Here is a 27,891-nt window from a genome sequence, read left to right on the forward strand (position 1 = left end):
TGTCGAACTCTGAACCTAGCCTTCGTTCCTCTCTTGTGTGGAGTTTGATCTCCTGCTACCTTTGCCTGTCCCGTTAGCTCCCTGAGTGCGGGGCCCTTGCCCCATCCTTGGAGCTATTTGTGCCCTATGTCTAATGCACATCAGATGCTCAATACATGGTTCTTAGCCACTTTCTTTCTTGAAGAGAATCTTACGTCTTCTAGTTATTTAAGAAGTGGAATATCTTCTAGCAGTTTTCTCCGAGGTATGAGGTTTGGACCCAAATTGAGTGGATTATCCTGGTGTCTTGGGCCTGAGGGTGGGCGATGAGGTGGGCATGTTGATGGTATAGGAGTCAGCATGGTCCTGAGTTGGGACCATCTCCTAACCTGTGTCTCCTGGTTGTCCCCTCCCCTCCCGCAGGGCTGCCCATGTACATGAGGTCCCTGCGCTGGGCCCTGGCAGTCATGGCCGTGCTCCTGGCGGTGTCTACGGTGGCCATTGTGGCCCTGGCCTCGAGAGCAGGTATGGGACCTCCCCGTCCCCTCTCCTCCCCCTCTCCTCCCCTGCTCCCCCAGCAGGGTGTCTAGTCCTTCTAGCTCCTTTGTGAGAATTAGAAAAAGACACGCCCCCCACGCAGATGCAGCGTGAAGACACAGGGCTCGGTGCGCAGAGGTAAGGGAGAAGAGCCCCTTCCTTCTGTGGACACAGCCTGCACTTGGAGAGGCCTTGTGCACAAGCTGTGCAGCCTTCCCAGGGCCTGCCCTCCTTGCTTACCCCTCCAAGGCTTGCCAGTTCCATGCCTCCAGATTTGCCCCCTGATTTTTTTTTTTTAATTTATTTTTGGCTGCGTTGGGTCTTCATTGCTGCACGTGGGCTTTCTCTAGTTGCGGCGAACGGGGGCTACTCTTTGTTGCAGTGCACGGGCTTCTCATCGCGGTGGCTTCTCTTGTTGCGGAGCATGGGCTCTAGGCGAGCGGGCTTCAGTAGTTGTGGCACGTGGGCTCAGTAGTTGTGGCTCGCAGGCTCTAGAGCACAGGCTCAGCAGTTGTGGCGCACGGGCTTAGTTGCTCCGCGGCATGTGGGATCTTTCCGGCCCAGGGCTCGAACGTGTGTCCCCTGCATTGGCAGGCGGATTCTTAACCACTGCGCCACCAGGGAAGTCCGCCCCCGCCCCCCCCGATTTTTGAACATCCACACATTCAGCTCTGTACAGTTTACCCTGCACTCACTGGTGGTCTCTGTGCTGCAGGGGCCAGGTGCCAGCCATGCCCCCAGGGCTGGATGTGGTCCATGGAGCACTGCTACTACCTCTCTGCCGAAGCTGAGGCCTGGGAGGCCAGCCAGGCTTTCTGCTCAGCCCACCATGCTACCCTCCCCCTTCTGAGACACACCCAGGTGAGGAGGGGGGGAGGTGGGCAGGAGAGGGGCGTGGTTATCATTACAGATTAGATTCTCAGTACTAGAAGGAACCTCAAAGATCTAGTCCAACTCTATGTTATAGAAAAAGTCACCAAGGCCTGGAGAAATAAAGTGACATGCAGGAGGACCAGACATCAGGTCTCCAAGATGTTCAGTTTGCTCTTCATTCTAAGAAGTGGAAGTGGAGCTGGGGAGGGCTGGAGCGGAGATGCTCCCATCCAACCTGGTGACCAAGCACTTAACAGTGAGCTCAGGAACAAGTCTGTGCTGGCCGGTCTGTGGGAGAGACACACGTGTACCCTCTGAGAGGTAGTCTGGAAAATAAATTACATTTAGTGGGTATTCCAGTCAGGTATTGCTATAATAATACTGGGTAACAAATCACCCCAAAAGTCAGTGACTTAAGACAATAGGCATCTCTCTCTTGATCGCTGGTCTGTGGGAGGCCCGTGGATGGGCTAATTTGGGCTGAGTCTGGCAGGACAGCTCAGCTTCGGGATTGGCTGCACTTGGCTTGAGCCCATGGATTGGGCTTGTGTTTGCTCCATGAATCTCTCGTCCTTCTTCTTGAGAGAAACTCTTTGTAAGAAAAATGGCAGGAGGGCAAGAACTGAGAACTTCTCATGTCATATGTGCTAACATTCCGTTGGGCAAAGCAAATAACATGGCCAAGCCCAACATCAAAGGGACAGGGTAGTATAGTCCATGCCCCACTCCCACCCTGGGGGTGGAGGGGGAGGAGTGAATATTTGCTGAATAATAATCCAGTCAGTGGGTCTGAGAGTGGCTACAAAAAAGGACCTATGAACTGGATCCAAACCTTGGCTTAATTTTATCTAACTTAGGGCAGGTGCCAAGAATTTATATTAGCTGTTCTAATATGCATGAAAAAGCACCACTCTTTCAGTCAGTGCCTTAATAAACATTTACTGAGCACCTACACTGCGTTTGGCACTGGGGATCCCATGAAGAGCCACAAGAGCACAGCCTCCACCTTCATGTGACTAAGAGCAGCGAGTGAGGCAGAGAGTAATCTGGAACTCATAGAAATAGATGTTTAATTACTATATTGATCTATGCTATGAAGGGAAGGTGCACGATGCTCTGGTTATATATGACAGGAATATGTGATTGAAGGTCAAGGTGGGCAGGGCAGCGTGGACCAGAAAAAAAAAAAAAAACCGGAAACTAAAAAAGTTCAGGAGATGGACAGACAGCCTCCTGGAATCCTCTGTCTCCTGCTTCAGTCTGGACTGGCTGCTCACGAGGCCTGCTACCCAGCTATTGACTTGGAATTTCTTTTTACCTTCATCCTCAATATACCTTTGCCTCTTTCCTGTGTGAGATCCCGTTTCCTAGATTCCATGTCTTTTCTTGGTAAAGCACACCCTGTATAAGTTTGCTGGAAGACATTTGAGATCTTTCATGTCTAAAGATACTTTTATTCTAACCTCTCATTTGATTGATAGCTTGGCTGGGTACAGATTTCTAAGTTGGAAATAGTTTACCTCCAGAATTGTGCAGATTTTGCTCCATTGCCTTCCACCTTTTAGTCCGACCACTAAGAAGTCTCATTCACGCTGATTCCCAACCCTTTGTATGTGACTCTTACCAGCCCCCCTACCCCAAACTCTGGAAATTTTCAGGGTCTTCACCTTTGTTCTTATTCAGTGTTCTGAAATTTAACAATAATAGTCCTTTGTGGGTCTTTTTCTTCATTTTTATTTCTGCTGCCTTATTTGTAATTTTAAGAACTCTTTTTGGTTCTTCAAATGTTCCTTTTGTATGGTGTCCTGTTCCTGTTTCAAGGATGAAGCATCTTCTCTTATCTTACTGTAAATACTAATTATAGTGTTTTGGAAGTTTTCTTCTGCTCCCTGCATTATCTCTGCTTTTATGCAAGTGCTTTTTATTCTGTGCCTTGGCATTTTCCTATACCTTGCCTCTAATATTTGAGCACTTTGGGGCTTCTCAATACAAATTAGCATGTTTCTCAGCTTCCTCCCACTCCACCCTTTCCTTGAAAAATCACTAGGCTTTCTTGGGTGTGCTAAGCCAATCAGTGTTGTCCAGCTTCCAAAATTTTGTCGACATTTCTCATCTGCTCTTATCTCCTCCCATTCTTATATCCTTTTTTCCCCCTTATGTTATTATTTAAGGAAGTTCCCTTCTGTTCCTGTTTTACTAAGAGTTTTAAGCATGAATGAGTCTAATTTCATTGGATTTTTTTTGCATACATTAAGATGGTAATATCTTTTATGTTTCCTCCTTTAATCTTGTGGTTATTATTATTTTTTTTTAAATGCTTGGCCTCTTGTAATAAGGTTTATTTAGCCAGGATTTTTTTCTTCCCAAAATACTTCTGTATTTGAGTTGATAATTTTACTTAAGATTTTCTCACATATGAAATTTCATTTCCTGCCCAGTCCTAAAATCAAAGGTATTCCACCCCACACTGCAGGGAAGGCAGCTTCTGTAGTTTTCTTTTCTCTGGGAGAGTTCTCATGAAGTGGATATAAAAATCTGCTGGAGAAAATGTTTTACATGAACATGGATTATATTATTACCAGGAATAACACATTTTTCCAAAAAACATGGGGAAATGAAAAAGATACAATGTAGATTGAAAAAAGTCACGTGTGATCCCAATATGGTAAATATATGTGCAAAGAAAACATACTGAAAGGAAGTATATTAATAGCGGTTATCACTGGAGTCAAGATTACGAGCGATTATTTTCCTTCTTCTTTAAAGCTTTTTTAAATTGTCTAAATGTCCTACAAATAGTATGCACTATGATTAGGGGGGAATACTAGAGTAATGGTAGCCCATGGAGGCAAGAGATCAGAATATAATGTTTTCTGCCCAACCCAGCCTGGTTGCATCTACAAAATGAAGGCCAGTGGGAACTTGGTGAGTCCCTAGAGAGTCTCTGCCTGGACCCGACGAGGGGGGCGAGCTGGGCAGGGACTTAGCGGCCCATCTCCTGAGTCAGACCCACTGAGCACAGCAAGTGTCATCAGAAAACTGGTGAAGTAAAAGTTCCCTGCCCTCGGGCCTCTCATCAGACAGGTTCAGTCCACCATGACCTCGGACATCGACATCGGCTGAACAAATGGCCTCCCTGTGGCTGGGGGTCCTCAAAGGGGAGATGAGCTGAACTACCCACATCGCAAACGGAGCTTGAATTCTTTTAAAACTAAGCAAACAGGATCAATCATTTGTAACACAAGTATATATTCAGAAAATATATCACAAAGTTTGGATAAGCTTTTTCCAAAAAGGAGCTTCCAAAAAGCCCCTTGCAAAAAGACCAAAGTGAAGATTTGGGTCTCAGGCAGTTGAAATCCAGAATATGACGACTGTGGGGCTCTGGAGTCCTGCTGAGTTCTGGACAAGGGCCAGAAGCTGCAGGAGGCACCAAGGCAGGTATGGGGAAGAGCAGCAGAGGACAGGCTGGCCGCTGGCAGAGGGGCTGGGCCACTGGCAGAGGCCAGGCTCCACGAGCTGGGATGCGAGACCCCAGGGACACGCCAAGGTGCCAGTAGTACACGCAGCCCCAGGATAGACATGTCTCGTCCTCCCCAAGAGGTTAGAGGAAAGGAGAGAGTTTCAGTGCCTCTGTGCCGTCAGTCATTAGACTCACTGGCCATTGCTTTAAGATCAGCTTTGTTCTGCAGGGTCGGGGAAGGAAGAAGCTTCCTGAAATGTACACATTGACTGTAAGCCACGTTTTGAGTGCAGAAAGATGAAAACACGAATAAATATCATAGGATTCAGAAAATTAAGTAGTTTAAAACATTTAAATATTAAAGCAGAAATGTTTGAAGGCAGAAAGTAGAATGGTGGTTGCCAAGGGGAGGGGGAAATGGGAGTTGTATAGTGGGTGCAAAGTTTCAGTTGGGGAAGATGAAAAAGTTTTGGAGATGGGGGTGGGCGATAGTCCCACAACAGTGCGAATGAACCTAGCGCCACTGAATTATACACTTAAAAATGGTTGAAATGGTAAACTTTATATATATATTTTACCACAGTTTTTTACTTTTTTTTTTTTTTTTTTTTTGCGGTACGCGGGCCTCTCACTGTTGTGGCCTCTCCCGTTGCGGAGCACAGGCTCCGGACGCACAGGCTCAGTGGCCATGGCTCACGGGACCAGCCGCTCCGCGGCATGTGGGATCTTCCCAGACCGGGGCATGAACCCGTGTCCCCTGCATCGGCAGGTGGACTCTCAACCACTGCGCCACCAGGGAAGCCCTACCACAGTTTTTTAAAAAGAAATGTATGAAAGGATGGAAAAAATTTACCTTAATTTTAATATGTAAAATATGAGATTTCAGGTAAATTCTGCTCAGGATCACATTCCCCTCCCCCCACATTGGTGGCAAAGTTGGAGATGCACCAGCTGGAGTAGATGGAGGCCCCAGATACCTGTGCCATTACGGAGCAGTCCTTTGAGCCATAAATCACACAGAAGTTTCTAGAATTTACTTATATCTCCAGGCAATGCTTTTCCCACACCATAATTTTTGCTAACAATGGGAACAGGTTAATGGTGTCTGAGCTGCAAGGAAAAAGACGGAATGGAGTGGGTGGAGCTGGGTGGGGACAGGCCATGGCTCCTGTCACCAGGAGGCCCAGAGGGAGAGCCACATGGCCTGGGCTAGGACAGAGAGAAGGGAAGGATCACCTTGGCAATGCCAAGGCATCAAATGAGGTCACATATGTTGGAGTCAGACACGAAGCTTTGTACACCATCCAGCGGACTGGAGGCGCCTCATTTAATGAGTGTGTACTACATGCCCTTGGCTGTGTGCACAAAACATCTCCCCATTTTACAGAGGACCATACTGAAGCTCTGAAAGGTCGGGTAACTTAACTAGGGTCACTTAGCTTGCAAGTCACAGGACCAGAATTTGAATATGGGGTGGCCTAGCCCCAAAGCTCTACTCTGCAGTAATAGCCCCCTTCTCGGCCCTGGGAGGAGCTCCAAGCTCTGGTGTGTCTTCCCAATCAGGCAGCTGATTGCTGCCAGGAGGTCGGGGCTGGCCAGCAGGAGCCCCGAGTCTGCTGCAGCCACGGCAGTGAGATGCTTGGAGCTGCTGTGCCCTCTGACTCGCAGCTCAAACCCAGCCCAGGTTCCTTCTCATCCCTTCCAAAGCTCCCACCCAACCCTGCCCAAGGGCCCCAGCCTGTGGAGTCCAGCCAGAGAGGAAATGACCAGCCCAGGAGAGGCTGTACGTGCGCCTGATGCAGTCTGGCCTTTGGGATTTCAGAAGGGGTAAGGTTGGCACCCTTCAGTCTGGAAGTTCCTTCTGGCTCTTCTCCCAGCTGTTGACCAGCTGATGTTCTCTTGAACGTCTGCACCAACACCTCTGGGAGCAGGGCTGGCCTGACAGCCCGATTGTTACCTGTGGCTCTTGCTGGTTATTGGCAGTGACACAGGGGAGGGGGGCCAGTTTTGTTGAGCTGGTCTACTATGTGCTGGGCTGTCGTGGTCAGTGGTGAATAGGGCAGGCACCCGGCGCTCACCGAGTTCACTGTCTGATACAGAAAACTGACAAGGAAGCCAGCCAGCCAAATGCCACACACCATGCTCTAAACTGTGAAGGTTGTGGCAGCCCAGGGGAGGGGGTCAGAATGGTGTCCCTACAGGAAGTGACCTTTAAACTGAGACCTCAAGGACAAATAGGAGTGTCACCAAGGGGATGGGCGTCACGTGGTGCTTGCTTTCTAATCCCCAGGGTTAAATATAGAGGTTTTGTCTCTGTCAACATAAACACTTTCCTAGGGAAGAACTGAACATGCATCAAATCTATGTCGCTTCTCGTCACTAACGCGAATGTGTGCTGCTCGGCGTGGGCTAGCTGGCGTGGTCTGCTTTTTTCCACTCGGCGTGATTCTGTATCTGCGTTTTCTTGCGTAACTGCATCTTCCGTGCGCTCATCACCTTTAACAGCTCTGTGAGTTTCCATCATGTTGACGTCCCATAATCTGCCTAGTTATTTCCTGACTGCAGAGCATTTGGGTGGTTTCCATTTTTTCTTTACAAATAGCAGTGTGATAATTTTGCGAAAGTTCATTTTCTCCCCTTTATGTACTTGGATTTCTTCCCCAAAGTGGAATTACCCGTCCGAGCAATAGGAACTGTGTTGCCACTCTTTTTTTGTAGCACAGATTATGTTCTGGAAAGACTGGGCTGGTGTGGACCCCTGTCTCCACCTCTATCCACCAGTTCCCTGCACCAGGACTTACAATATTGAAACATCTTTTTCCAAGTTGAAACTTTTTAAATACAATTTTTTGCTTTAATTCATTACTAAAAATAACATGACGCTGGGGACAATTATTTAAAAGAAAAAAGCATCTCTGCTAGCTCTCTAACATACTTGTTTGGCTTTTTGTTGTTCCTTGTGTGTCTGCGCCCATGTGCGTACACATTTTTTCATTCTTATAATCATGCCACAACTTTATTTTTATTTATTTATTTTTTTAAATAAATTTATTTATTTTATTTTTGGCTGCATTGGGTCTTCGTTGCTGCACGCGGGCTTTCTCTAGTTGCGGCAAGCGGGGACTACTCTTCGTTGTGGTGCGCGGGCTTCTCATTGCAGTGGCTTCTCTTGTTGTGGAGCATGGGCTCTAGGTGCGTGGGCTTCCGTAGCTGTGGCATACGGGCTCAATAATTGTGGCTCACGGGCTCTAGAGCGCAGGCTCAGTAGTTGTGGCGCACGGGCTTAGTTGCTCCGTGGCATGTGGGATCTTCCCAGGCCAGGGATCGAACCCGTGTCTCCTGCATTGGCAGGCGGATTCTTAACCACTGCGCCACCAGGGAAGTCCATGCCACAACTTTACTTCAGCTTTTTCACTTACTATAACCCTTCATGTACTGTGACTTTTCCCCCTGTTGCCCCAGGGACTTCATACTCACCCTTATTTTGAATGGTCTTCATAATACTTACGGAATGAATGCAATGTAGTTTATGCTCTTGCTGGCGACTGCATTGTTGACCATCTGCTCCCTGGCCGTCTCTGCAGCCTAATCAACCCTAGCGCTCTTCTCCTGCCCAGTGAGGCTACTTGCTGTTTGTCACCTGGATTGCTTTGTAGGCTCCCAGCTTTGCTCATGCCCTTCACCCCCTCTTCTCTGAGCTGCCTCGTTTCTCTGTCCGCTCAGTACCCATCATGCATTGCTCGTGGGGATGGGCGATCACGTCCTGTCTCCCCTTGGGGAGGGCTGAGATGGGATTGCCCCCATTTCTGGTCCTCAGTCCTGAGCACAGTGCCTGTCAACCAGCAAGCATCTAATACAGCTTCCCAATTCCTGGTGTTTGGGGAGGGATGAGTCGCTTCTCTAGCTTGTGGAACTGGGAACTTGCAGAAACCTGGGATGGGGGATGGGGTAGGGGGACGGAAGCCCCAGGTGAGCCGTATCAGTGGCCCGAGAAGAATGACGAGCTGCTTTTCTCTCTCTCAGGACTTCCTGAGCAGATACCCAGTCACCAAGTACTCCTGGGTGGGGGCCCGACGAGGCCCCCAGGGCTGGCACTGGATCGATGGGACCCCTCTGCCACCCCAGCTGTGAGTGACCGTGGGCCTGGGTGGGCGGCCCCTCTGTCCCCAACACGCTAGCATTGGGCCCCCAGGGTGACCCACGTGATACCACAGCAGGCGCCAAAGGGGCTGGAGGCCTTCCCCTCCATGTGTCGCCAGGTTCACCCCCCTGCACCACCCCCAGCCTAGGATGTCCCTTGGTTTCATTTAGTCCTCATCACCCCATCCCTTGTTTGGGTCCCACGCATTCACCCAAGAAGGACTGTCACCATGTTCTATGGATAAGGGGAGTGCTGCTCAGAGAGGTTTGGTGGTTTGCCCAGGGCCACACAGCTGACTCCCTGGGGCAAGCGGCGGGGCACATCATCATAACTCCTGCCTCAGAGCTCTTTCCAGACCCCCCGGGCTCCATGCAGCGATCCCAGCGGTACCCAGGCAGCGGGCACAAGGGCTGGGAGGGCCCGTCAGCCTGAGTACCTTCCCTTCCTCTCGCCCTTCCCCAGACTCCCGGAGGAAGACCAGCAAGAACCGGATCTCAACTGCGGGGGCCTGGAGGGAGGCAAGTTCGTGGCTTCGGACTGTGCCTCCCCCAGACCCTGGGTCTGCGCCAGGGGGACCAAGTGACTTGGGTTCTGCCCGCCCTGAGCCTGCTGGGGGAGGCCAGGCTGAGAGCCGGGGCAGCCTCCTCCCCGGACCCAGGCCTCCAGGTCTCCCCGCTCTGCTCAGTGGCCCCGCCTCGGCGAAGGGAGTAGTGACTCCTGGCGCAGGGAGGTCGCATCCGCGGGGAAGGAGACGTTCTGCGGCCCCGCGGCTGAGCGCCCATTTGAGTGTCCAGCTGCTGAAGCGGATTTGTTCTGTGACCTTGTGGGTTTTTTTGGTTTTGCGTTTTTCCTTCTGAGCCTCAGTTTCTCCCTCATTAAAACGGCCACTTCTCATTCTCCCACTTACCTGCCTAGTCACAGGTGTGCACCCTTTCAGGCCTAGAGAGACAAAAAGGATGAACGGTCACAGGTGATCCCAACCTGGCTTCTCATCGAGCCCAGGAAGTGAGTCTCCCATTTCGTGGCCTTGGGATTTGGCAGCGATGACATTATTGCTACAAAGGCCACTTCCAGGCGGCCACGCACGCCGACAGCATCCAGAGGGCAGCGCGCGAGACGTGGCCACCCCGGAGGAGAGAGGAAGGAGGGTCCTGTCCCCACCCCCGGGGTTGGCAGAGAGTAAGGTTCTTTGCGGTGACTGGCGTGTGGGACTGGCGGGGCGTCCGGCCAGCTGATGCCCAAGGCTGGGAGGACGCAGAGAGGACACACCCCCTCTTGGCCGGCGAAGCCACCACAAAGCTTGGGGTCCAAGGGAGAAAGGAAATCAGAAATGTGGGGAGGCGTGAGGCTGCTCTTCCTGCCACAACTGTGAGGACCCCAGCCTGAAGGTGTCTCCCACTGAGGTTCAGTGAAGGGCCTCCGGCCTGGAGGGAGTGGCAGCAAGGTGGGGAGAGGGTTTGCTTAGCCTCCAGCCTGGAGAGACTTCCTCAAAGGACAGGAGACTGACTGTACCGGCCTCTGGTCGTGGTGCCAGTCATGTGCAAACCAGCCTTCCTCTTTAAAGGCAGACCAGGTGTCCGAGCTCCTCAGAGAAACCTTTACTGGTCCATTTGAACTAAGAGCTTGTACAGAGTGCGGGGCTGCCCGGGAGAAAGGGATGGAGAGTGCTAAGAGCACACCTGACAGGCAATAAAAATCTTAGACGCACTCTGGTGTTTCTCATGGCTTTCTTCTTATTTCAACTACAGATCAACCCCAGAGCTTGATGACATGTTCAGGTTGAACTCGCTTCAAAGCCCTTCTCGGCGAACGTCCGTGTCTGGTGGTGTCAGGCTGGTTTAATGTCAGCTTCAGGGCCACCGGCTTGGGGCCCTCTGGGCTCGGCGCTGTTTAGAATCGCCTGTGGAGCTTAAAAGATCCAGGTGCCCAGCGTGGGTGGTGTGATGCTGGGGCCTGGAAATCAGAGAGTTTTTCAGCTTCAGTTGGTGGGGAAGGGGAGTAAGAGAGTGACCTTTGACCTGCCGAAGTAGGAAGCTCCTAGTTACTGTCCAAAGTTGGCAAACGAAGGAATAGCAGTGTGCACTTATTATTTAGAAATGTGGAGACAAATACTAGAAGAGATGGCAAAAATCATTTAAAGTGGTTGCCTTAAAACTAATTTGATGCCGATAGAAGTCAGGACAGTAGTTATCTTGGTCTGAGGGGAGGAGTATTAACTGGGCAGGGGGACCAGGGAATATTCAGGGGTGCTGGAATGCTCTAGATCTTGATCTGGGTGGAGCTGGGTACATACGTAAAAATTCATCAAGCTATATACCTAAGGTTAAAACACGTAAATGCCTGTCTCCGAGGAACAGGAGCGAGGTTACAGGAGTAGTGAGGTTTTTCTTCTTTTTCTTAATATACCGCCTTTAGTACTATTAACATAAAACCATATTCACTTTTTTTAAATACCCATATTCATGTACTACTTCGATAAAAAGAGAAATTATATTTTTTGCAAGGTCCAAAAGATTCTGACGTGCAGCCTGGCTTCAGAACGACGAGCTTCAGAAAGCATTCCTGTGACTGCCTTTTCTTATAACCTGTCATTATTTCTTTCACCGAGGTACATTTTCACAAGTCGCAGCCTCGCCTCACCTTCCGAGCGTGTCTCTCCCTTTCTACTAAATGGAAGCTGGACAGGTTCCACAGCAGGCTGGTCTGCGTGGAATTCCTCTGCGTAATTTTTCTAGTTTCTTTTCCCACCAGGCACTGCCAACGGCCGTTGTCTGAAATCCACACTAATAACGTCGCCCCCAGTACCGGTTTGTTTTATGGAGCTTTGGAGAACTGCCTCTGACACAGGCTGGCCCAGCAGCTCACAGCGGCCTCCGAGGTTACAGCTATGGACACCTCGCTTGTGGAAGAGTCACCTGTGTGGAGCACACACCTCATCCTGAGATTGGGCACAGGGAGCGACCCCCAAGTCAGGTTTTTACCAGCTTTTCTGGTAATTCTGATGCAGACAGTCTGCAAACCACATTTTGAGAAACGCTGTCTAAAAGAGCCCGTATTGCCCCCAGGGGAAAAAAAAAATAGTGTGTAGATATTTTGTCAACTTCACTGAGGTAAGAAAATGCACCCATCTCAGGAGTACCTTTTGACAACTCTTGGCACCCGTGTAACCACTGCCAATCAAGATGTGGACTACAGATTAACTTCAGCTTGTTCTAGGATTTCACAGAATAGTCATTAAACGTACTCTTTTGTGTCTGCTTGTTTAGCTTAGCACCAGGTTTTAAAGACTCGTTCAGGTTGCCCTAGGTATTGGTAATAGCTCCTTTCTTTGTAGGGACAGATCACAACCTGTTTATCTTCTCTCTAGTGGGTGATACTGCGGTTGTCTCCAGTTTGGAGCTTTTATGAATACAATGCTGTGGACATTCGGATTATCAGTCTGTGTGTGGACGTAGGCTGTCAATTTTCTTGAGCGCCTCGGAGTAGGATTACTGGGGTGTGTGGTAAGGATGTGTTTAATTTGTAAGAAACTGCCAACGTGTCTTCCAAAGCCGCTGCGCCATTTTACAGACCCGCCAGTGACATACCAGAGTTCCGGTAGCTCCACATCACCAGCATTCGGTGTTGCCAGCCTTTTCACGTTTAGACATTCTAGTGGATGTGCAGTGGTATCTCAGTGTGGTTTTCATTTGCACTTTCTTTTTTTTTTTAATTATTTATTTATTTTCGCTGTGTTGGGTCTTCGTTTCTGTGCGAGGGCTTTCTCTAGTTGTGGCAAGCGGGGGCCGCTCTTCATCGCGGTGCGCGGGCCTCACTATCGCGGCCTCTCCTATTGCGGAGCACAGGCTCCAGACGTGCAGGCTCAGTCGTTGTGGCTCACGGTCCCAGCCGCTCCGCGGCATGCGGGATCCTCCCAGACCAGGGCTCGAACCTGTGTCTCCTGCATTAGCAGGCAGACTCTCAACCACTGCGCCACCAGGGAAGCCCTCATTTGCACTTTCTTGACGACCGATGTTAACTTCTTTTCAGGTGCTCGTGGCCATTCGTATATTTTCTTTTGTGATTCTCATATTGATGGTCCAGAGACCATATTTGGATAACCCTGCCTAAAAGACACATATGCCCACCAGGACAGAGCATTTTAAAAGTGATGATACAAATGGAAAAATCTAAGATCTCCCCCCAACTTTGTGAAAATTTTCAAAATACAGAGTTGAAAAAAATGACATGACAAACACCCAGCTGCTCTCTACCTAGATCTAACAGCTGTTAACATTTTGCCACATTTACTCTATGTCTGTATACACAAAACTGTCAAACCGTTTGAAAATGAGTTGCAGACATGAAGACACCTCACCCCTAAATACTTCAGCACACATCTCCTAAAAATAAGAATATTCTTCTACATAGTTGCAATTCTACCATTACACTTAATGAAATTAAGTTCATATTCAATCTGTGCTCCAACTTCCCTAGTTGCTCCATTAATTTAAACAAAGGTCCAGTCAGGGTTTAAGCACTGTTAGGGGTTATCACTTGAGTCTCTTTCAACCTGGAACTTCTTCCCTGTAACATGGACTGTTTGAAAAGACCAGGCCAGTCTTGTAGAGTGACTAATATCTCAAATGTGTCTCATTTCCTGTAAACTGAAACGAGGCTTTGACTCAATATAAACATTGAAAAAAACTATTTTTGCTGTTGTTGAAGCATAGTTGACTTAAAGTGTTGTGTTAATTTCTGCTGTACAGCAAAGTGATTCAATTATACATGTATATACACACATTCTTTTTTACAATATAAACATTTTTGACAGGAGTAGTATGTGATTCACATTTCATCACCTGATAGAGCTTAACATTGATTTCAAGTAATTTGCACCAAATTTTCTCAAAAAGAAAAAATTCAGGGAGCTAAAACATGTAACTCATATATCCAAATTTGGATAAATTTGGGCGTTTCCTCTGTTATTCTCAGCTTTAGAGATAGTATAAAAGTAAAATAAGGCTATATAAAAAGGTTTTAGAAATGATACAGTTCATTTGCGCCTTTGTTGTTCCCTCCTGGGACATACCATTCACAACGTTATGCCAGGAACAGCCTCAGGCTCAGGAGCAAAGCGATGTTGGGCAACTTTGTCGTGACCTTGGGTGACCTTGGCTTCGCTCTGTTCCCTCCGTAAAGTGGGCGTGATAGGATGCAGCTCCCACCAGTGCTGTAAAGTGGGCATGATAGGATACAGCTCCCACCAGTGCCGTAAAGTGGGCGTGATAGGATGCAGCTCCCACCAGTGCCACAGTGATGCGCAAATCGAGTGAGACCAGGTGGGTCGATGTACGTCAATAATTCACTCCACGTTCGTTGAACATCAGTTGTGTTTCTGCGCTGGGTTTGTGGGAGGATGCAGAGAACAAGATCCATTCCCAGCACTTGGCCTGGCTGCCAGCGTGAGGGTGTGTTCAGGCAAAGGAATCACTGGGGATGTTGGGGGTTCTCCCTTATCTGCTCCGACCTCCTGCGCTGACTGTGGAGCAGCCGTGTGGTCTGACAGTGACCCCAGTTTGGGGGTGGAGGTGAGCAGGGATAACTTGGGAGGCAGACCTGACACATCGAAGCCAAACGTGCTGGTGGCACAGTCCCAGTCCCCTGGCCGTTGTTTGGTTCTGGAGCCCAGGCCTAAGCCAATCAGGGATGTCACGAACTGTTCCAAATGGGAACACGCCCCAACCGGGCCCGGGATGTGAGAAAAGCTTGCCATGCTCTTTACAGACTCAGGATGCCACGGTATTGAAACGGTGCGTGATGATGGGTCAAATCCATTCCACCTGCCTCCGGTAATGGAGGTAATTGAGGTCGTTTTAACACTTGCCTGTCTCCCAAACAGCACGTAGCCTCAACATGAAGATGTTTTGCCTGAGTTACTGTCCAGGAACTTGGAGTCTCAGATGAGCCGGTTAAGGCTGGATAGGATCACCCACCCTCCAGGGGTCACACATGGATGTCAGCTCTGTGACCTTTCACACGTGCAGAAGCCTGTAGCGTAGTTACGCCTGCGCAGAAGGATGATTCCTGCACCTTTTTCCAATCACCTTTCCCCACAAGCCCCACCCCTCACGCACCCTGCTTCTTTATTTGCCATCCTATAAATACCTGAGCCGCTCGCTTTCCCAGAGGCGAATTCGGCATCTGAGGTTTGTCCTCCCCTCGCTCCCTCGCTCCCCTCGCTCCCCTCGCTCCCCCCTCTTCCCCCTCTTCTCTCTCTCTCCTCTTCTCTCTCTCTCTCCCCTCTTCTCTCTCTCTCTCTCCCCACTCTTTCTCTCTCTCTCTCTCCCCTCTCTCTCTGTCCCCCTCTCTCTCCCCTCTCTCTCTGTCCCCCTCTCTCTCCCCCCTCCCCCCCACTCTCTCTCCCCTTCTCTCTCTCTCTTTCTCCTCTCTCTCCCTCTCCCCTCTCTCCCTCTCTCCCTTCTCTCCCCTCTCGGCTGGAATAAACCCACTCTTTGCCCCAAACTTTGGCGTCTCAGCGTTTGGTTTGCTGTGCGACGGGCACTATAAACCTGGTTGGGTAAAATTCGGCGAGCCGGGCAGGAGGGGAAGTTCAGATGGACCTTTTGCTTGGGGCTTTTTGGCCCCTTGCTGGTACAGAGAGCACGTGGAAAGGTCCAAGCAGCTGCCTGGTCCATTTGTTCCACGACCGTCCCCAAATTTCCCCTGCCAGGTGCCACCGACGTTTCATTTTGCAGCAGACGGTTTTGGGTTTGGAAGACATCTTGTGGGTGAGTAACTACGTTAAAGAAATCCAGCTGTGCTTAAATTGTCCGATAATCCTGACCAGATCGTGGGCTGGGGGCCTGCCTACCTGGAGGGATTCTGGCCGACAATATAGAAGGTTACAGGTGCTGAGTTACTCTACCTGGGTTAGAGGCCCGGGGTTTTTGTCGTTGGTCTTGTTTGTGTCCCTCTGTGTCTGATTGTTTCTGTTGTTAAGCTTTGACTGCTGGGGATTGAGCTTGGTGATGGTGGCAAGGACCCTTAGAAAGACTTCATTATTGTGACCACCTGGAAGCAAAGCCCTTTCAAAATGGGAAAGGTTAATTCAGTTCCCCCTTGCAGCCCTCTAGACTGTATTTTCCAAAATTGGGAGACGTTCAGTTATGAATCCATGGAAAAGAAAGTGATGGTATTTTTTTGGTAACACTGCATGGCCATAATATCCTTAGTCTCCTGAGCAAAATGGCCTGTAAGTGGATCCTGAATTTACAATATAATTCTGCAACTAGATTCATTTTGTAAATGAGAAAAAACATGGGATGAAGTACCTTTAGATACAATGTTTGTATCAGAATAAACCTACGCAAAGAAGATGTAAGGTTATGGTCCAACAGGAAGGGAAGGAAGGAAACCTGTTTTGCTTCATGCTATTTCAAAGGAGGATGATTTGCCATTGACCCTATGTCATGGGGGCTGTTGCCCTTTCGTTTCCACTGTCTGAGCCACAGCCTCCGGCTTGGGCCCCTCTGGTCTCTGAGGGTCGAGAAATAGGAGTGAGCTCCCCCTTCTCATACCTGCTGCTGGATTTGGCCAGGGAGCTGCCCAAACTCAGGTGGGGCAACATCCAGCAAGGCGAGTCCCCACTGGGGGTGTGGATGCTGGGACCGGGCAGCCAATGGGATTGATCTGGGTCCACTCCCACTTTCAACTTCAGAGTTATTTAATTGTAAGAACACTATGCCAACTTACAGAGATGACCCAAAGAGAATGGAAATACCTTTTCTCATCCTTTTTTTTTTTTTTTTAAACTCCAAACCTGACCTGGGCAGATGTTCAAAATTTATTAAATACCCTTCTCACTTCAGAAGAACATAGAATGGTGCTGGATAAAGCTCGGGAGGAGGCAGATGTGCTTCATGTAGACACCCCTGGCAGGCGGTAGGGGATGCTGGGAGCGTGGCTATATCAACAGGGGATCCTCATTGGGATGTGAATGTTGGGCGTAGGCCAAAACTCGAGTATGATTGAGATTGTATTCTTGCGGGATTTCAAAGAGGGATGCCCAGAGAAGCTTTAATAAAGTACAAGAGGTAAAAGGGAACCCAGATGAGGCTCTTTCAGAGTTTCTCGTATGGGTCTCTGAAGCTTAGAGGCATTATACAGATACAGAGTCTGAGGCCCCAGAGAATTTAAATATGGTTCATATGACTTTTATTGGTCAGGTTCCCCCCGCCCTGCCATATACAGAGGAAACAGAAGGTGCTCTTGGAATGCCGAGTCTCAACCTGTTGAGATTGCCTTCAGTTTCCAATGGCAGGGACCAGGCTCAGGAGAAAAGGGAACAAGAGAACGAAACAACAGGCCACTCTGCTGGCGGCTGCCTTACACAGGGAAGAGCCGGACCAAGCTGAGGACCCTACGAGAGACTTGGCAAAAGGTAGGAGGCCCCGAGCTTCTACTCGAACTGGGCAATCAGTAGTGGGATTTCTACCACCGTGAATACTGCAAACAGGAGGGACCCTGGAAGAGAGACTGTGCCATCCTAAGGAAGATTCTGGAAGAAGGTAAACAAGTGGCACATCAGATGGCTGAGCTACCTGAGAACGATAGGGACCCAGGGGCTCCCCTTAATCCTGCCAAGTCCATCAATATCTCACAGAGAGAACCCCCCGTGACTAGGACAGTAAGAAATCAACTTGTGGACTTTCTGATCAATACGGGGGTCACTTACTGCTTTATTATTATATTTGGCTGCATGGGGTCTTCATTGCTGTGCGTGGGCTTTCTCTAGATGTGGTGAGCTGGGGCTACTCTTCGTTGCGGTGCACAGGCTTCTCATTGCGGTGGCTTCTCTTGCTGCGGAGCACGGGCTTTAGGTGCGTGGGCTTCGGTAGTTGCAGCACAGGGGCTCAGCAGTTGCAGCACGCGGGCCCTAGAGCGCAGACTCAGTAGTTGTGGCACAGGGGCTTAGTTGCTGTGCAACACGTGGGATCTTCCCGGACCAGGGATCAAACCCATGTCCCCTGTATTGGCAGGTGGATTCTTAACCACTGTGCCACCAGGGAAGTCCCCCACTTAACTCTGTTTTAAATATCCAGCTTTCTAAACTTTCTTTTGAGACTGTGTTTGTAAATGAGGTGTCTGGAGAAAACTTGAAAAAGCCTGGTCTCCAGCTGCTAGACTGTCAGATGGGGAAGGCTCATCTGAAGCAGCTTTCTATGTTGTTGTTGTTGTTGTTGTTTTGGTCGCATGGTTTGCGGGATCTTAGTTCCCCAATCAGGGAGTGAACCCTGGCCCTTGGCAGTGAAAGCGCCAAGGACCTAACCTCTGGACCACCAGGGAATTTCCTGAGGCAGCTTTCTATACGAGACTTACTAAATACCAGGGTTATCTTTGCATCTGGACAAATGGACATGAAAGTACCACCAGAGCAGGCTTGCACGTTGCAGGCTTTATTGTTCCAACCCCCAAAAGGATAGCCTACAGCCATTCCCAAAGGGACACTGCAGAAGGTGATTTAAAAATTTGCCCACAATATTTGGAGAAATCCGGGCAAAAGAGTTGAGGGAACTTCAACTAAACGAGGGAGCCCTGCTCCAGTATGTGGGTGATCTTTGATTGCTAGTAAGACAAAGGACATCTCAGACCAAAATATGGTTTTGGCTATGAACTTGTTGGTCGAACGAGGCTATAAGGTGTCCAAGAAAAAGGCACAGACTTCTCAGCCCTCGGTTAAACATTTGGGCTTTGAACTCTCACGTGGACAGAGAGCCTTGCTCCCTGATGGAAGGGAAGCTGCAGCCAGGGTTGCAGCTCCTACTACCAGGAGACAATTTAATTACAGGACTCCTGGGAGTGTCTGGGTTCTGCTGCATTTGGATCCCCAACTTTGGACTTGTAGCAAAACCCCTTTAGGGAGCTCTTAGAGGAGGAGACGATGAACCTCTAGACTGAAATCTTGAGAGGATAAACATCCGGTGGACCAGCTCAGTCCTCAATGGACGGGACCTCCTGAGGAACGTGACGGGAAATAGAGACTGTGCTGCAGAAGGGAAGCCGCACCCCGGATCCTCATCCAAACCTCAGCTGGTTCCAGACTCCCGACACTGACTTCTCCGAGTGGGCAAGGGAACCCCTAGCAGATCTTAAGCTGTGAGAAAGAAAATAAGGTGAACAAGACTGCTGCAGTGTTGGCTTTGGTTAAGTAAAATTCTTCAGAAGGCAAGTGACTTAAATAACGTGTTAGGTTACCAGAATGATTTCTTTTGTCTCCTCGGTATTTCTGACCTCCCAGGCTTGGAAGGACAATTCAATGATTAGGCTTTCTTAGACTGGCAAAAGCAGGTAACCTCTCTACCTGTTGCCTGTGTCACCCAAAACCTTTTTTTGTATTTGACCATGCTGACCCCTTGGTTATGCCTGTCATCAATTTTTCAACCACCCCCTACCTTCACTGATACTTAGGATAAAAAGCCCTCAGATGTAGCATCAGGTTAGGCTAATCAACAGAATTTCCCGTCCTCTGTTTTTTGACTTAGCTGAAATTTGGTCCTCTCCTCGTGTCCTCAGATAAAACCATCCTGGGTGTCTTCCCCCTTCAAGAGTCCACTTGGTCAGGATATTGTAGCAATCATACTTACTTTTCCCAGCCCATGTCCCTTCCATATTTAATATCGAAGTGTTTCAGCCCAACTGGTAACGATCGAGACAGTCTAATAGGTAAAGGTAGGTCACAGATCCCTGGCTTGACGTGGGAAGTTTATCAATTTGTCTGGCATTCTGTGTGCTCCCCACCCCTGCGAAGGTACAGCTTTTTGGTTTTGATTACCAACCTTGGGCCTATGAATGCTGTGACAGCTGCCACATAGGTGCCATTTGCTTATTGGGATCAAAATGTTAACTTGATCAGGAGCAAGAGAATATTTTCAAATGAGCACTAAACAGTTTCATTACTCAAGTCCTTGTTAGGGCTACACGCCTTATCAGCAGGAAGTATCCAGGGCGGGCATTGCCATTCTTCCCTCAAGATTGAGGAATGAGGGACTTGCCGGGTGGTCCAGTGGTTAAGAAAACGCGATTCCACTGCTGGGGGCGAGGGTTCGATCCCTGTTTGGGGAACTAAGATCCCACACACTCAGTGCGGCCAATAAAAATAAAAATTAAATTTTTAATGCTTTATTTTTTTTTTAAGTTATAAAAAAAGATTGAGGAATGATCAAAAGATTTGGGGGACCGAAACGGTGCATGAGGATTAATCAAATCCACTTCACCTGCCTTCACTGATCAAGGTTGTTTTAATACTTGCATATCTTCTAAGGCCCGTAGCCTGAACAATAAGATGTGTGCGTGAGTTATTTCACAGGAACTTGGACTCTCAACTGCATCTACTGCAGCTGAGCCGGTTAAGGCTGGTTAGGACCACCCACCCTCCAGCTGAGCATGCGTGGGTGCCTGCTCGGTGACTTTCCCAAACTACAGAGACTTATAGCTTAGTTACGCCTGCGCAGAATGATTCCCGCGCCTTCTCCCAATCACCTTTACCCACACGCCACACACCTCAGGCCTTTTTTTTTTTATTAAAGTATAGTTGATTTTACAATGTTGTGTTAATTACTGTGGTACAGCACAGTGATTAAGTTATACACGTACATTTTTTATATTCTTTTCCATTATGGTTTATCATCCAATGTTGAATATAGTCCTCTGTGCTATAGAGTAGGACCTTGTTGTTTATTCATTCTCTATATAAAAGCTTACGGGGAACTCCCTGGAGGTCCAGTGGTTGGGACACGGTGCTTCCACTGCAGGGGGCCTGGGTTCGATCCCTGGTCGGGGAACCAAGATCCCAAAAGCCATGCAGCACAACCAAAAAGAAAAACCAAACAGAAAGCTCATATCTCCTCACCCCAACCTCCCACTCCATCCCTCCCCCAACACCCTCACCCCGGCAACCACAAGTGTGTTCTATGTCCGTGCTTCTGTTTCATAAATAGGTTCATTTGTGTCATATTTTAGATTCCACACGTAAGTGATAGATGGTATTCATCTTTCTCTGACTTCTCTTAGTATGATAATCTCTAGTTGCATCCATGTTACTGCAATTGGCATTATTTCATTCTTTTTTATGGCTGAGTAATATTCCATTGTATGTGTATGTACCACATCTTCTTTATCCATTCATGGACACTTAGGTTGTTTCCATGTCTTGGCTATTGTGAATAGTGCTGCTATGAACATAGGGGTGCATGTAGTTTTTGAATTATAGTTTTGTCTGGATATACGCCCAAGAGTGGGATTGCTGGATCATATGGTAATTTTATTTTTATTTTTCTAAGGAACCTCCATACTGTTTTGCACAGTGGCTGCAACAGCTTACATTCCCACCAACAGTGTAGGAGGCTTTTCTTTTCTCCACATTTTCTGCAGTATATTATTTGTCGACTTTTTAATGACGGCCATTCTGACTGGTGTGAGGTGATACCTCATTATAGTTTTGATTTGCATTTCTCTAATAATTAGCAATGTTGAGAATCTTTTCATGTGCCTGTTAGCCATCTGTATGTCTCTTTTGGATAAATGTCTATTTAGATTTTCTGCCCATTTTTCGATTGGGTTGTTTGCTGTTGAGTTGTATGACTTGTTTGTGTATTTTGGAAATTAAACCCTTGTCGGTCACATTGTTTGCAAGTATTTTCTCCCATTCTGTAGGTTGTCTTTTCGTTTTGTTTATGGTTTCCTTTGCTGTGCAAAAGCTTGTAAGTTTGAGTAGGTCCTGTTCCTTTATTTTCGGTTTTATTGCTATTGCCTTGGGAGACCTAAAAAAAATACTGGTAGGGTTTATGTCAGAGAATATTTTGCCTATGTTCTCTTCTAGGCGTTTTATGGTGTCATGTCTTGTTTAAGTCATTAAGCCATTCTGAGTTTATTTTTGTGTAATGGTGAGAGGGTGTGTTCTAACCTCATTGATTTACATGTGGCTGTCCAGTTTTCCTAACACCACTTGCTGAGGAGACTGTCTTCTTCCCATTGTATATTCTTGCCTCCTTTGTCGAAGATTAATTGACCGTAGGTGTTTGGGTTTATTTCTGGGCTCTATTCTGTTCCATTGATCCATGTCTGCTTTTGCGCCAATACCAGACTATTTTGATTACTGTAGCTTTGTAGTAGTGTCTGAAGTCTGGGAGGGTTATGCCTCCTGCTTTTTTTTTTTTTTTTTTTTTTTGGTACACGGGCCTCTCACTGTTGTGGCCTCTCCTATTGCGGAGCACAGGCTCCGGACACGCAGGTTCAGCGGCCATGGCTCACAGACCCAGCCACTCCGCGGCATGTGGGATCTTCCCGGACCGGGGCACGAACCTGTGTCCCCTGCATCGGCAGGCGGACTCTCAACCACTGCGCCACCAGGGAAGCCCTACCTCCTGCTTTTTCTTCTTCAGGATTGCTTTGGCAATTCTTGGTCTTTTAATGGTTCCATATGAATTTTAGGATTATTCTAGTTCTGTGGAAGATGTTATGGGTAATTTGATAGGGATAGCATTAAGTCTGCAGAATGCTTTGGGTAGTATGGCCATTTTAACAATATTAATTTTCCCAATCCAAGAGCATGCCACCCTGCTTCTTTATTCATCATCCCATCACTACCCTGAGAGCCCCTTGCCTTCGGGGAGGCAGGCTTGAGATCGGTTCTCCCATCTCCTACCTCAGTTAACTTGCAAAGACATCCTCTCTTTGTCTCAAATCTTGGAATCTCAGTGTTTCAGTTCCTTGAATGTCAGGCAAGATGAACCTGGTTTGCTAACAGTTTCTCTTCATCTGGATATCTGGCTCTGTGCTAACCTGAGAATGAAGGTGTCACATGGAACTCAATGATGTGAGCCAACAGACCCTTCCTTGTGTAAGGCTGTTTGAGTTGGATCTTGTGTTACAAGCACCCAACGGTATCCAGGTAAAGGAGTGCATTGTGTTTGGGACCCTAGGAGCCTCTCCCAGAGCATCGTCTGCAGGTTCTGGTGCCGGCACTTCCTATGTGGCCTCACCTTGCTGGATCCCTGACTGAGAGCCCAGTTCTGTGCGTCTGAATGCCTCGCTTTCAGCCGGAACCGTGCCATGCTGGCACGTAGTTTGGTCTGACCCTAGGTGTGCTTGTAGACCCAAAACCTCTGACATCCTGGTTTCTGCTGGTACTTGGAGAACATGTAGGTACACCTCATAGTTCTGAAACATCTGCTGCCCCCAGTACCTCACAGAGCCCTGCTCACCTGTGGCCCCAGCACCACTCTACTGGTAGTCCCATGCCTAGCCCCCCCCAGTCTGCCTCTGCCATCAAACCCGTGTTCTCAGCCCTCTCCTGCCTTTCCCAACTCTGCTGAAGGTGAGATTTTTTTCTTTTCAAATTGCAACAGGTAATGAAAAGAAAGAACAACTTAGTATTTATTGCATTATTTATGCCCTGGGAAAATCTGAATACCAGTAGTCAAAGTATAATGAATAATGGATGTAAATAGCTTTTTTCCAGATAGGAAAAACAGACAAGAAATTTCCCCCCAAAGTATCAGTATAGCATATTGTGCCGGATCAAGGTTCTGAAGATTCTCAGCTGCACCAGACCTAAACCTAAGAGATGTGAGGATGGTTTGGGGGCAGGGGAGGCACACAGGAGGCTCAGGGCAGCAGCTAATTACCAACTGAGGGGTATGTTTCAATGGCTTAACAATCTGCATAGCTGTACCTGTTCTTAGTTGAGTATCTACCTTAAATGTGCATACTTTTATTAAGTTATGTAATATTTACTTGGATCTTTAATGTTAAACCCTGTAAGTACTTACGATTTTAAACTATCACCAACATTTGTTTATAAAAACTTACAGTGATGGGCTGTTACCTAACACTACCCTTTTGAAAAGGTACCATACTGAATGACAAATTACATTTGCCACAATGAATGACAAATTACTACCTTGAATGACAAAACTGTAATGCATGCTGGGCTCTGGCTCAAAGGGCTAATGTTGAAAGCTGTTATGAAATTGTATATGAAAGTAGGCTCTTGAACTTGGAGGCTAAAAATACCAGGAACTTGATAAATCAACCCTAAAACTAAGGTTTAACTTTTTATCATAAAGGTAAGAAAGTCTTACTGGGAAAAAACAAGTCTCCTTACAAATGGAGGGTTTTTTCTCTTGAGTTGATACTGTTGATACAGCTCAGCAATGCAGCTTTGGAGAAAATGCTTGCTGACAGTAAAATGAGGGTCTTAAATAAAATTATTATTTTTTTTTTTTTTAAATTTTTGGCTGTGTTGGGTCTTTGTTACTGCGTGCAGCCTTCCTCTAGTTTTGGAGAGCGGGGGCTATTCTTTATTGCAGTGCACAGGGTTCTCCTTGTGGTGGCTTCTCTTGTTGCGGTGCACAGGCTCTAAGCATGTGGGCTTCAGTAGTTGTGGCAGGCGGGCTCAGTAGTTGTGGCACGCAGGCTCAGTAGTTGTGGCGCACGGGCTTAGCTGCTCCTCGGCATGTGGGATCTTCCCGGACCAGGAATCAAACCTGTGTCCCCTGCATTGGCAGGCCAATTGTTATCCACTGCGTCACCATAAGTCCCTAAAATGAGGGTCTTATTGAAGGAAAATACTTAGCATAACATCCCCAGAGGATCAAGTGTTCTTGTAAATGTGACTAAACTTACTCTAAAGATAACAAAAAAAATACCAAATTGTGTATGAGAGAGACTTTAGGGTTATTCTAACTCAGAATGGTTACCCTGGCTCAAGGATGACTATCAAAAATGTACATTTACTCTGAAGTCCAAATACTAGCGGTGGGACTTCCCTGGTGGCGCAGTGGTTAAGAATCCACCTGCCAGTGCAGGGGACACGGGTTGGAGCCCTGCTCCAGGAATATCCCACATGCCGCAGAGCAACTAAGCCCGTGCGCCACAACTCCTGAGCTCTAGAGCCCACAAGCCACAACTACTGAAGCCTGCGTGCCTAGAGCCTGTGCTCTGCAATAAGAGAAGCCACTGCAATGAGAAGCCTGTGCACTGCAACGAAGAATAGGCCCTGCTTGCCACAACTAGAGAAAGCCCGTGCACACCATCGAAGACGCAATGCAGCCAAATAAATAAGTTAAAAACAAACACAAATACTAGCAGTATCTAAGCCACAGAATTGTTCTAAAAGGATCTTTTAAAATGGGGTTATTCAGGGCTTCCCTGGTGGCACAGTGGTTGAGAGTCCGCCTGCCGATGCAGGGGACACGGGTTCGTGCCCCGGTCTGGGAAGATCCCACATGCCGCGGAGCGGCTGGGCCCGTGAGCCATGGCCGCTGAGCCTGCGTGTCTGGAGCCTGTGCTCCGCAGCGGGAGAGGCCTCAACAGTGAGAGGGCCGCGTACCGCAAAAAAAAACTACTACTACTACTAAAATAGGGTTATTCAGTTCAGGAACATGCAGGTGAGGTGACCCGCCATGGGCCCAGCCCCTGGATGATGATGATGTCCTTCACTGGCTATTGCTGACCTGTTTGTTGGTGGCCACTTAGATATATATGGTATTTAACTCCACATATATCACTATGGTGGGTCAGGTTCCAGACAGTCTTCCTTGTACCTACCAGCTTAACCTTTTGGACCTCATTCCACACCCTAAGGTACTAAGTCTAAAGTGCTTTTAAGGATTGAAGAGAACAGCACAGACCACTAGGAACAAAGTAGATAACAATTTCTGAGCAACCAAAAATAAATGGGTACTAATGCAGCTGGGTCTCCGATAAAACTGTATGAACTGAATGTGTGGAACCAAATATGGCAGGAAAACCTCATTTAATGAGGCACAACTTGGTAAGCTGGGAACGTGAGGTTTGTCCCCTTTAGATGTAAATCTGATGTCACTTAAAATGATTAGTTTCAGTTTCTGAGGCTTACGTTCCTGTCACATCAAATTTGTTAAAACTTACGGAACTAAAGATAGAAATAGTCCTTGAAAGGATCTTAACTATACTCACTCACAGACCCTTATTTCATTATATTCTTGTTTTTCAAGAATCTCAAGTTTTAACTACTGTTTAAACACGAGTGGGTATATAGCTTTTCAATGCAGAAATCGTTAGTCTCATTACACTGGTTACACCATGTTTTTATTTCAATTTGCTCAATGTGAAGAAAAACAAAACAAATAAACTCAATTTCTTCTGCAGGTCTGGTCCTTCTCTACAGCGGTTGTTACAGACAGTCCTGAAGTAGCTGGAATACAGCCAGCAAGGGCCCAGGTGGAGCAACAATTCATCTTGCATCTGTAAGTATATATTTATTTCCTTTGGTGCCTTGCACAGTAAGGCACTATTAGTAACAGAATAGAAATGGCCACAGCAAGTAGTTCTAGTGACAATTTACTAGACAAGTTACAGTTTAATGGTGGTGGTGATTTTCATTTTATTATTTTTTACAATAAGGGTGTAATCTTTATACTCCACACACACAAAATAAAACAAGAAGTGCTTATGAAAGAGTCCCTGCCCCCACCCCCCATCTCAAAACATCCTGAACATAGCTATTCAATAGAACAGAAAAATCAAGACATGTTTGATTTCAAAATTTCAATAAAAAAGCAAAGCATGTAATGCAACAGCTGTTCAACCTCCCACTCTAAAATAGGCACCGTTAGACAAACAAAACTCCCGGTACTTTAAATTTCTCCAGCACACATTCCAGTATAAATGTTCTGAACTGTAATCAGCTAGTAATTAATAATGGGAATAGAACCTTAGAACAGAAGTTATATTGCTTCCCTGCACCCCTTTCTCTTACAGTTAGAGAGTAGAGGTATCAGGGGATACGGAGTCAAAGGAAGAAGGATTAAAAAGAAATTCCCAAAGTTTCTGTTTTTTGGACAAGAAAGGAAGACAGCATTTTACAAATGTTCAAAAAATCCCAAGGCAAGTAACACAATTCATTCACTATCACTCCTACTAGAAAGAATGAAGACATCAGCAACTTATTATATAAAACTGTACTTTCAGAAGTGTATTACAAGTTCACCAGAAACTATGGATGTAGTTTTAGGCTTCATCAAAGAAAACAAGTTCAGATCAAGTTAGATGCTATACACCTAGCCTAGCTGGATCGGTGTCTGGAACTGCTCACTGTGTCACCCTGAACAGCTGTAAACTAAACAATAGTATGTAACTCCAGAGGAAGCTTAAGGATTGAGGATATGTACACAGCTAATTATATCTCCCCTGCTTCGCGCTCTTCAGAGCTCCTCCTGTCTTCTGATCTGCCATTAGCGCTCTCATAGGACCGCTTCTTATCTTTTCGATCTCTGTCACGAGGTGATCTGTCTCTTGAATTCCTGTCTCTGTCACGTGATGCTAAGTCTTGTTCTCTGAATCTCTCTTTTGAGGATCTGAAAAATATTAATTTGAGGAGCAAAATGTGTTGGGAAACCCAAAATCCAAATGAAAGAATCGGATAAATATTAAGGTACTGATTAGCTGAAGATATACAGAATGCATCCAAGAAAAGAGCACTACTGTATTTGACAAGGGTACTAAAACAAGGAGATGGATGAAGACAAATAGCTAAGGGTCAAAAACCATAAGCCAAAATGATTTACAGGACATTCTCATTATCTTCGAGGCAACCCTAAAGCTTCTCCAGTTCATAGCAAACATATTTAATATAAAAATAATATATAGACAATACCTTAAAGATGTTATCCAATGTTTTAAGAATATACAATAGAATGTAGATTCCCACTCAGATGGAAATCAGTGGCTTAGGACAGGGGTCAGGAACCCTTTCCTCTTTGCTGTCTGCCCAGAGGGATAAATATTTTAGGTGTTGCAGGTCATGTGAGTGTGGGATACTCTTCCTTTTCTTTTTGTCAACCCCTTAATATAAAAACCATCATCCATAGCTCCC

At 47.2% G+C, this 27,891-nt stretch overlaps 2 protein-coding genes across 11 annotated transcripts in view; one reads left to right on the forward strand and one right to left on the reverse strand.

Moving 5' to 3' along the window:
* The window catches only part of KLRG2 (killer cell lectin like receptor G2), a 37,370-nt gene that overhangs the window by 6,650 nt on the left and 2,829 nt on the right, over positions 1 to 27,891 (forward strand). For 2 of the 6 annotated variants that reach the window (XM_027101757.1, XM_027101756.1), the window contains exons 2-4: positions 403 to 504; positions 1,232 to 1,377; positions 26,166 to 26,263. In XM_027101757.1, the coding sequence (XP_026957558.1) occupies positions 403 to 504; positions 1,232 to 1,377; positions 26,166 to 26,263 (346 nt within the window). Of the gene's footprint in view, positions 1 to 402; positions 505 to 1,231; positions 1,378 to 8,875; positions 8,980 to 9,455; positions 9,814 to 26,165; positions 26,264 to 27,891 lie in introns of those variants that run through there. The other 4 variants (XM_027101752.1, XM_027101754.1, XM_027101755.1 and 1 more) reach the window with 4 other exon arrangements.
* The window catches only part of LUC7L2 (LUC7 like 2, pre-mRNA splicing factor), a 57,249-nt gene continuing 55,441 nt past the window's right edge, over positions 26,084 to 27,891 (reverse strand). For all 5 annotated transcript variants that reach the window (XM_027101760.1, XM_027101762.1, XM_027101765.1 and 2 more), the window contains one exon: positions 26,084 to 27,373. In XM_027101760.1, the coding sequence (XP_026957561.1) occupies positions 27,196 to 27,373 (178 nt within the window). In that variant the 3' untranslated portion in view covers positions 26,084 to 27,195. The remainder of the gene's footprint in view (positions 27,374 to 27,891) is intronic.

Source organism: Aethalodelphis obliquidens, unplaced genomic scaffold (assembly GCF_003676395.1).
Source record: "Aethalodelphis obliquidens isolate GAN/ISIS:26980383/991018 unplaced genomic scaffold, ASM367639v1 scaffold5, whole genome shotgun sequence".
NCBI classification, from domain to species: Eukaryota; Metazoa; Chordata; class Mammalia; order Artiodactyla; family Delphinidae; genus Aethalodelphis; species Aethalodelphis obliquidens.